Below are 11,052 nucleotides of genomic sequence, written 5' to 3' on the forward strand. Positions count from 1 at the left end.
TCGAGCAAATCGATTCGCACAACCTTCGTATGGGAAAGAGATGACTCGATCGAATCTAGGATCTGTTCGAAGGAACCGAGGCTGGAAAGCCGCAGCGCTGTTACTATCACACCGCTGGAGGAGCCTCTGCTGCTGTGAGTAAAATCATTCTGATTATCAGAGTCAAAAACCACACACTGTCTGTCTGCATGAGCTTTTAATTCAGGAATGAACTTTACAATATATATTCCAGTACCGATGGTTTTCTCTAGCACAGTCTAGCACATAATATGCAGCACCAAAAGGAAAATGTGTTGCACAATCTCTGGGTCAAAGATATTTTGGCGTACATAAAATTAAATTTACAAAAAAAGCATGTATTCAAATGAGTATCTTCATTTCTGAGAAGAAAGTGTCAAAATATTGGGTGGCAAAATGTTCCATCGTCATTTTCAGCATCAAACTGTGGTCCTTAAGAGTCTTTTAATGTGTTATTCAGACCTTTTTCTAAATATGATGGACAATTGTTCCACCCAACAACATTATAGCAGCTGTTTTGTTGAAACCACGGCTAAAACTGATGATATGCACTGCATATAGATAAAAAAAAAACGTAAAACAAAACATAAACAAAGCACAAATTTATATATATATATAAGTGCTTTGATATTTACAGCTTATGGTCTTACTGTTTGCATAAAAAAAACAATATTAATTAACAAAATACAAGCAAATTTAATTAAAATCAATGCAATTAGACACTTTGGTTCTTCATATTTGGCTGATAATTGTTTCCATTTTTATTTAATCACTCTACTAAAGTGTCTTCAAGTATGCAATCCACTGAATTAAGATAATAATACTTGCACATGTTGCTGACTGCACTAACATGATCAGATTGTTCTGTGTGGAGTGTTTGACGGATATGAATGCATTAAAAGAACTTAATAAATCAATGTGAAACTGGATTCTGAACAGTGCGACACTTTCTTCCCTTTCAGTGGCATGATGGGAATATTTTTCAATGTTCTTGTGCCGTTAAATTCACAATTATATCCATGATTCACAGCACCCTCTGATCCTTAAAGGTCTCCATAGATGAAGCATAAAGCACACGTGCACACCTGACCAGCACTGTCAACACACACACACACACACACACACACACAGTGCTGTTTTACATCAGTCACCATGATGGCTCGTAGGCATCCACAGTCACCAAAACGCCACAATTAGGATCAATGCTTAAAAGGGTCAGATTCAGAGAGTTAGAAAACATTATCTGTGTGCTATTTTGGGCTGAATCTTAACTACACACTCTTGTGCATCAGAGACACATTGTATATCCTGTAAAAAAGGGGCATTATAGACCCGCTTTTGTTTGACTTTACCCGCTGTGCTCATATCCATTAGAAAAATCATAATTGTTTGTGTTCACTTCAGTGTGAATATTGCATTTTGTTACCACAGAAACCACTTTTCTTTCTTCCATACTGCTCTGCTTTAAGTAAATGAACCCTTTTGTCCCTTGAATTATTCTAAAAATGAATGGTTTTTGCATGGTCCTGCTTCCCAGTGTGTGTCTGTGTGTGTGTCACTGTGTGCTGCCGTAGTGGTTTGGTGAATCTGACGTCTCCTGAAGGCTGGTGTGTGAAATCTCCTCGTCTTTATTTGACACGCACTTCACATTGAAAAGATCCGACACACAGAACACCTGCGTTGAGAGAGAGAGAGAAGCGGCTTATGAACATGATAGATGACATGTTTATTAATTAGGCATGAATGAAACATGATTGGTTAATAAGAAGAGATGGTACGTTATGTTAAACTATATCATTTCAGATAAATCTCAAGTATGCCATGTTATTTTTGAGGAAACACTATTTAGATTTTCTTTTTTCTGAGGTTAAAGGGTCACGAAACACCAAAACACATATTTTTAAGATGTTGACAGTCATGTATATGTCCCACGTTGATAAAAACACCATTAGGACACCTCTATTTCTGTAAAAAGTGGAAATTGGTTGTTTTTGCATCGTTTAAATTCGTTCTTCCGGTTTAAAAATAAATCTTAAAGCTGTGTCACGGCCATGAGATCTGTGTGTAAATTCTGGCTGTCTGTGCCAGCCGGTACAACGTGACATCATTGAGTTTTCAGCACATCTGTTCATTAACTTATGACAAGGACTTGGTTCAAACCAATCAGCACGCTCAATTGTAAACGAGATGCAACTTCATTAATATGCATGATCGCTTCCAAGACTGTTACCTCCTACAGTGTTCAGAGATACGCCACGTTGTGTTGCCAACCATAATTCAAACAAGTAGAAGAAGAATTGTTGGGACATGGGTCATCAGTAGGCTTACACGGAATCATACCTGCCGAAATTCCGGGAGACAGAACAATACGAGAGATGGGTCTGAAATATGGGAGACTCCCGGGAAAAACATGAGTGTTGGCAGGTATGCACGAAATCTGATTTTTAGCCCATCATTAAATCGGTTTATTTACTCGTGTAAATGTGAGTAAATTTATATTCAGTTGTTAGTACTGAATAATTTCAGTAATAATATTGACTAATGAAAATATTCATATGATTTATTTACAATACAGTTTGTAAAGTAATATTTTCTGTCCTTTAGTAGATCTATATTGTATGAGAGACTTGCTTTGTTTACCAAATAAAGTGGATCTAATTGGATTTGCATCGTAAACATTAAAAGTTAATAAGGTATCACTTTTTATTTTACATATTACGTTTTTAGTTACGATACTCACAAAATCATTCCGCATAAATCCGCAGATTTTTAACAAAGTTCTGCGCAGAAATAGCAGATTTTGTCTGGCCCTAGTCATCAGTGTTGCGTTTCTAAATGTGAAATCTGGAAGTGGTGAAATCCAGATTTGCCGCTCGTCTACTTTTAAATAAAGACACTGCTTCAGTTGGTGCTGATTGTCCTGTCTCTACAGATTTGGCAAGTGTGTGTGATCAGTGTTCTTTGTTTGTTTATTCAGATGGTAAAGTTAGTAATCATCAGCAGTACTCTATCAGTTTTTAAAGACAGACCTTAGTCAAAATGATTTAGTTACTCAGTTTTCAGTAATATCACTACAATATTATGGACTGAAAATCCTCCACCTCCACACAGCTCTCAGATCCGCTGTAAATGCTGCTCTCTGAATCACTGTCTATCTCCACCGCATCTGTGTTTGTGTTGCCAGTGTGAAAATCAGCACGTGAGCGTAATGAAAATCCCCTTTTCAAGCAAACTCTTCCCTCTTTCGACACTCCCACCTAAACAAAGCTGGACTATATCTTCCTCATTCTCATGCAACATTTTTGTATTACATGAAATACTTTAATGAATGAGGAAAAATATATAAATAAATAAAAAATAAAATGTGTATGTGTGTGTGTGTGTGTGTGTGTGTGTGTATATATATATGTGTGTATATATATATATGTGTGTGTGTGTGTGTGTGTTATATTTATATATATATATATATATATATATATATATATATATATATATATATATATATATATATATATATATATATATATATATATATATATATATATATATATATATATATATATATATATATATATATATATATATATATATATATATATATTTCTATCTATCTCAATCAATCATAAATGAGTTGACCCCTCGTGGATCTCTCTTTTACATAATCCTAATTCAGAAATAATAATTTGCTTTACAGTAATATATTAGATTAGTCAGTACCAAAGACAAAACTGATGAACCAATCTAACAAAAAAAACTAAAACTAAATTAGTACACCTAATTTAGTTTGTTGGGGGAAAATATTAAATAAAATATTAATAAAAAGGAAGAAAAAAATAAATAAATAAATAAATGGTGTAATTTGTTGAACGTTTTGTTTTGCAATAACTCGTTTGAATTTAAATGGATGTTTTCATCATGGCTCTGATATATATAAAAAAGTGGTTATATAGGAAGTCAATAAGTGAAAAACCGCACAACATGACGAAAGGGGAGTCGATCTGAACAATAAACAAGGGTTAAAGTGGAACTTCCACTTTAAAGCTGCTTTGACACAATCTACATTGTGAAAGCGGCGCTATAGAAATAAAGATGAACTGAACTGACTCAGGTCACTTACAGTAAAGAGAGCCACAGCAGCTCCCTGTATGAGTCCGGTGAGAACGTCACTCCAGTGGTGTTTATAGTCAGAGACGCGAGACAGACCCACATATAGAGACGCTGCAATTAACGAAAACTGCAGAGTCGGACGCACCAGACGAGCCCACCCCGCCCTCATTCTGGACTGTAGATACAGCTGGAAAGAGGACGCACAAATCAGTGTTCATCTAGACACATGATAAAATGCTCACGCTTTACAATAAGCTTTCATTAATGTACAGTTGAAGCCTTCTGAATTATTAGCCTCCTGTATGTTTTTCCCCAATTTCTGTTTAATGAAATTTATCTTCCTACACATAATTCTAAACATAATAGCTTTAACTCATTTCTAATAACTGATTTCTTTTATCTTTGCCATGATGACAGTACATACAGTTTTATGCAAAAGTTTGGGCACTCCTGATTATTATCATAATTGCAAGCTTATAGCCTGCTGGCCTTTCAGCAATTTCATTTTAATATATATTATACCCTATGGAAAAAGCAACATTTCAGTTCTGATATAACATTTATTTAATCAACAGATGCAATGCAATTTAAATCATAACTAAAACCGACAGGTGCAAACAATTTGTGATAGCTTTTTGTGTCCTTCTCCTAATTCATGTTAATGGATTATCTAAGTTTTTAGGTCATTAGGAAGTTATTTTGAGATTTTCTTTGAGAATCTACTTTTAAAGCTGTTTGAACAGACGTATATGTAGGTATAGTGTATAGACCGTCATATGGGGGTGATATAAACTCACTCAGTCATTTTTTTTCCAAATTTAACAACATAAAAACGGTGGACCAATTGGAGCTGTTTTCAGACCGACCGCAACTTTACGTAGGAGTGCGGTCCCCCCGCCCACCAATATTGATTGACAGGCACACATTAACATGTCTATAGCAATGCATATAATCATATCAACAAGAGAGGATTGTACCGGGAATAAAAGGTCTGTTCAGTTTACTAGGATCATCAATAATCATCAACATGATCAAGAGTGAGTTTTTACAAGTTTAACATGTTTTAAAACAGAGCACGTGTGTAATGAATTACAGCCATTCACTTCATCAGCACCAGCCGCGTGTCAGAACACTTCTAAAAGAAGACGCTTCAATCCCGGTTTGTGGACGTTAAATCAGGTTTATTTTGTACATGAAAATGACAGATATCCATAAAGCAGTGGAGATTAACCTGTATCCTGTCACATATGCGTGCAAAAAGAGTGCAAAGCTAAACGCGCGCTGTCTCTGTATGAGTGTGTGTGTGTGCGTGAACTTTGTAATGACATTGTGTGTGACTCATGGTTGCAAATCCACAAAAAAATGCATCAAATACTGATTGGTAAAGTTCTAGGAATAGTTTTTTCTCACAAACGTTACGTGAGATCTGCTTCCTGAGGCAGCCGAGGGCAGCGATTGCTGACAGGCACGTGGGAACGGTGGGCAGGAAAGGACTAGCCTTAAAGGCCCAGTACAAAAAAACAGCAACAAGGTTTTACCCAGCTATAATACAGAAACTTCAGATGGCTATTAATAAATAGTCTGATGGGTGTTTTGAGCTGCCCTTTAAGTGTATAATATGAACGCATAACCAGTGGCATAAACAGCTAATTAATTATTTTTTTTTTTTGCTCTGTAGCACATTATATTCTTCATTCCAGTTTGCACTATTAATGCATACAATTGCACTCAATCTGTTCCGGCCATTATACTGTTGTGTACTGTTGTTTGCACACAAGCCTATTGCAATAGGCACTTTTTGCATAATAAACATAATTTAAACAACTACTATACATTGTTTACATTTCTCCACAATTAGTAGTATATATTAATTACATTCACAGATATTTATTTATATATATATATATATATATATATATATATATATATATATATATATATATATATTTCATAGTTATACTTCCGTTACTTCTGTGTATGACTTTTACTGGACGGCAAAGAATTTAATTGTACAGGGAAACGTGTTTCCTTACTGTGCACATGACAATAAATAAATTGAATTGAAAATGCTCCACTATATTGTAAACTGTAATGTCTGGTCAACTATAATTCCAACTATATTCATAACTCCAGACTCGCATATTGCGATATGGATGCTGAAACGATATATTGTGCAACTCTAACTCAAACCAATTTTGTGTTGTAATCAATCAGCATGAAGTGACTACAGGTTTTGAAGACCACACAAAAGAGGGTGCCCAAACTTTTGCACAGTCTACTTTTCAATTTAATTTCACACATCTCAATACTACTACACTACAGATTTCTGTCTAAAACATGACATCTTTCAGCTTTCACTGGAAACTGAATGGAACATCCCTTCAATCTTTGCTTATAAAGAAAGAGCACATTACTGTGCAGCCACAGAGGGGTGCCCAAACTTTTGCATAGAACTGTAATATTTGACTAGATACTCTTCAAGACACTAGTATTCAGCTTAAAGTGACATTTAAAGGCTTAACTAGGGTAATTAGGGTAAAGTTAGGCTAATTAGGCAAGTCATTGTATAACAGTGGTTTATTCTGGAGACAATCCAACACAAATATTGCTTAAGGGGGCTAATAATATTGACCTTAAAATGGCTTTAAAACAATTAAAAACTGCTTTATTCTAGCTGAAATAAAACAAATAAGACTTTCTCCAGAAGAAAAAATATTAGAGGAAATACTGTGAGAAATTCCTGAATCTGAGAAACATCACTTGAGAAATATTTGAAGTCTTGCCTGAACTTAGTTGAAATGCAGTCATAAATGCAGACTTACAGCGAGGAACAGCATACAGTACATGGAGAATGATGAGTGACCAGAGTAAAAGGAAAGCCTGGCAGTAAAACATTTCACATCATCATTATTAGCAAGAAAACACCCAATATTCACTACAGTGTTGAAGAGTGAGACACTCACCGGCCCTCGTTAGTGAGCGTGGGGTCTCCTGTACAGGTGAAGTTCTCGATATACCCTGATTTACAGTCAATGAGGCTCCAGTGTGGTTTGCACACCGTCAGAAAGTGCGGCCGCAGTCGGCCGATGGTGTATTTGGCGATGTCGGTCAGCGACTGACTCAGCGCCGCTCCAAACACAAACGACCCAACCGCTTTATACACACACGCTACATATTCATAACTGAAGGACGCTCTGGGTTGCAGATATATGGAAAACACTCGCCAAAGACGATCTGTGGAGCAGAGAATTCAACAAATCAACAGTCATTTTTTTTTTGCTCTGTGTTAATAATTTTGAGAGTGTAGTAACTATAAACCTACTATATTTACATTCAAAACATTATATTTTGCATCTTATTACAAGGAGACCTATTATGCAAGAAAACACTTTAATAAGGGGTTTAAGCACAGTTGTGTGTCAGCAGTGTGTGAATATCTCCAGCCTCTAGTGGGTAAACATTAAATAATCATATTTTTTATAATCACACTTGAGGGGTGTCATGGTGGCTCAGTGGTTAGCATGTCGCCTCACAGCAAGAAGGTACTGGTTCGAGTCCCGGCTGAGTCAGTTGGTGTTTCTGTGTGGAGTTTGCATGTTCATCCCCGTGTTGGTGTGGGTTTCCTCCGGGTGCTCCCGGTTTCCCCCACAGTCCAAACACATGTGCTATAGGGGAATTGATGAACTAAATTGGCTTGTAATGTATGAATGAGTGTGTATGGGGGTTTCCCTGTACTGGGTTGCAGCTGGAAGGGCATCCGCTGTGTAAAACATATGCTGGAATAGTTTGCGGTTCATTCTGCTGTGGCGACCCCTGATGAATAAAGGGACTAAGCCAAAGAAAGTGAATGACTAATCAGACTTGATAAATAAAACCACTTTGATTGACAGTCTCCCTTTGTACGTCAGAGGAAACTCCGCCCACTAGTTCCACTTATTAGCATAAAACGGCCCTCAGTGAGAAGCAAGCCGTCTGTCCACTAGCTATATTAGAGTGTTTGAGCTGCAGAAGATAATGTCAGCATAGACTAAGAGCAGGGTGCCAAATTACAAGGGGGTTTGGTGGGGGGGGGATTGACCGCCGAATTAACGATTGATCCTCCATAAAAGAGGACAAAACAAGATGTATGAGGGAGGGAGGGGGGGGGGGGGGGGACGGTCAGTTCTTTAATATTGAGAAATATTTCACTCTGATCTGTATTTTTAAATAATAATGTTAATTATATATAATAATTAAATATACATTTGACCACCCCATAACGGTTCAAACCATTGTTAATGCATAATTGTGCCAATCAGTCTATTCGAGAAAAAAGTCTAGATCTAGAGCACCAACAGACATTGTGTTCACAATACTTTCTCTCGTAAAATAGGTGTTTGTATCTATATTTAGTCCGAAAATAAAATCTAATTAGATGCATAGTTTGTAGTTTAATTCAATTCAATTCCCCTTTATTTGTATAGCGCTTATACAATGTAGATTGTGTCAAAGCAGCTTCACATAAAAGGTCACAGTAAATAGGAACAGTGTAGTTCAGTTTGTAGTGTTTAAGTTCAGTTCAGTTGAGCTCAGTTCAGTGTGGTTTAATAATCACTACTGAGAGTCCAAATATTGAAGGGCAAATCCAACGATGCGCAGCTCTACAGATCCCTCTCCGCTGTCGCCACTGGCTTGCATGGTTCGGGATCTGTAGAGCTGCGCATCGTTGGATTTGCCCTTCAATATTTGGACTCTCAGTTTAACCTACAGTAACATCTGAAAACAGCTGATCAGAGAATACTGTAGGTCAGAATACACAAAATATCCCTCAAAACGCTGAAAACTTGAATACCTTTTATTAATAAACTAGAAGTAATTAAAAAATAAATGCATAAATGACTAAAGCATGTATTACACAAACTAACTGAAACAGTTGACCCCCCCCCCCCCCCCCCCCATCGTCAATGTATAATTCACACACTAAAAGGATTATAAATGTGGTCATATTTTGTTTACTATATTTATAAGGTTAAAAATAAATGCAAAATACTCAAATAAGATTGTTGAAAATTGATAAACGAGCCAGGAGCCTTGTTTCAAGCAGAGGCTTTCCGCTACATTCATTCTTCCATGGGGTGGGGGGGGCACCATGCCCAAATTCATCCCGCCACGGCTACATTACAGCTTCACATTCAAAACATTAATTATTTTAATAGCGGTTGATAATCGCACCAAAACGAATGAAAGGGTAAGTGATTATAACAGCGCAAACTTTTCTGAAACCGTAGTTACTGCTGTGCGTCATTTGTTTAACCCTGACGTGCTGACTGACTTACTGACTGGTGCATGAGGCCAGCAAACACGACGTATAGCTGTTTCACTTTACTTCAGGACGCATTAATGCCACTCTGTAGGTCTATTGGAGACATTCATAAATATTCCTAGCAAATTAAATAAATGCTGGAGACATACTCGTTACATAAACGCAGTAAATCGCACATCAGCAGCGTTTATTACAGGAAGATCTGTGCGCTCTTGAAGCGGCTTATATTTGAGGGGCCGTGCAAGAAGTTTTGTGCCCAAGCAGAGGAAATCGGCGCGCAAGCAAAGAGATCCGCATGCTCGTAGGCTATTACATAAATGCGATCAACTCTAATACTGCGCTCACGACATTTCTGATTGAAATAACGCCAGAGGTAGTTGGTTAGATCTGTGTAAAATAAGGCCTGCTGTCACAGCTGGAAAAAAATCCTAGAGGAGACACTGCATTATGTTTTAGGAGGGGGGCCTAAACAATGTAATAGGTAGGTGAAAGAACCTGTCCAGCCACTGACCACACAAGTTTATCAACCAAAGAATTTCTTTTAGCATTCGCTTTAGGATCTGCCAGTGCTCAGGAAGGCAAGAGGTTTAACGTCTCTCACACCCGAGCTGCTAGAGTTATGAATGAAATTATATCATTCTAAAAACCAAGAATATGACTTTTCAGTTACATTTATTAATATTAAATTATTTATTACCGTTAATTTGAAACTAGAAGATATAAATTTATATTTGAACAAGATTGCGTCCTTTTCTATTCTTAAATATTTAAGCTCATTTATTATATTAACCCTGTTAAGTTACATTTTGGTCATAGCACTCAGCCCTATTATTAGCATGCAATTTGGATGTTAATGCATTCGTAAATGTTAAACTATGATTAATAAATGCAGTACAACTGTCGATCATAATTTGTTAATGTTAGTAATACATTAACTAATGAAAACCTATTGTAAAGTGTGGTTTTACACTGGTTTACAATGCCAAATCAAATTAGATTCACTTGTTTGGTTAAAAGTAGGTCTTTCATATAGTAAATCTACTAAAGACAGGAAATATACTTACCTGTACTGTATAAAAATCATAAACAACATGTGCATGTTATTACTGAAATGAATATGTAAGCTGAATAAATCTATATTTGCACACATCTACATGAGTAAATGAATGGATTAAATGATGGGCTGAAGGACTTCTGTGGCAAATAAAGCTCTTAAAATAAGAAAGCAGATTACGGCTTACTAGCAAGAGTGCCAGTGGTATCATTATTCCCATCAGTAGCTGGTAGGATATGGTATCTTCTTTAAATGGGTATCTGATGCTGTTCATCGCTGCAGAAAAAGCCTCTTTTGAAAGGCTTGTGCTGAATATTTAGCACCGCAAACGGAAGTCCAGCTAGGAGAGAAAGCAGAAATGAAGATCCTCGTTTACATCATCAACATCAGGGTCTGTGTTCACGAAACATCTGAAGGCTAAACGTAGCTCAGATTTAGGAGACATTCTTCAAAAATGGATCCTGTCTGTTGCTAAATTTGGGACTTTAGTGATTTTAGAGCTAACACTAGACCGCTAAAAGATTAACAGTAGTAAAGAGACTCATAAATCACTAAATCAAGCCACAAAATA

The 11,052-nt window shown here is 36.6% G+C and overlaps 1 protein-coding gene across 1 annotated transcript; it reads right to left on the reverse strand.

Annotated features, from left to right (window-relative positions):
- Positions 1-234: 234 nt before the first annotated feature.
- LOC130233939 (phospholipid phosphatase 1) lies at positions 235-10,822 on the reverse strand. Its single transcript, XM_056464206.1, is given in 6 exon segments — positions 235-1,693; positions 4,136-4,312; positions 6,948-7,005; positions 7,089-7,338; positions 7,341-7,359; positions 10,669-10,822. Coding segments are annotated over 6 exon segments (711 nt in total). The 5' UTR covers positions 10,756-10,822; the 3' UTR covers positions 235-1,573.
- Positions 10,823-11,052: the final 230 nt, after the last annotated feature.

The sequence above is a fragment of the Danio aesculapii genome, chromosome 8, assembly GCF_903798145.1.
Source record: "Danio aesculapii chromosome 8, fDanAes4.1, whole genome shotgun sequence".
NCBI lineage: Eukaryota > Metazoa > Chordata > Actinopteri > Cypriniformes > Danionidae > Danio > Danio aesculapii.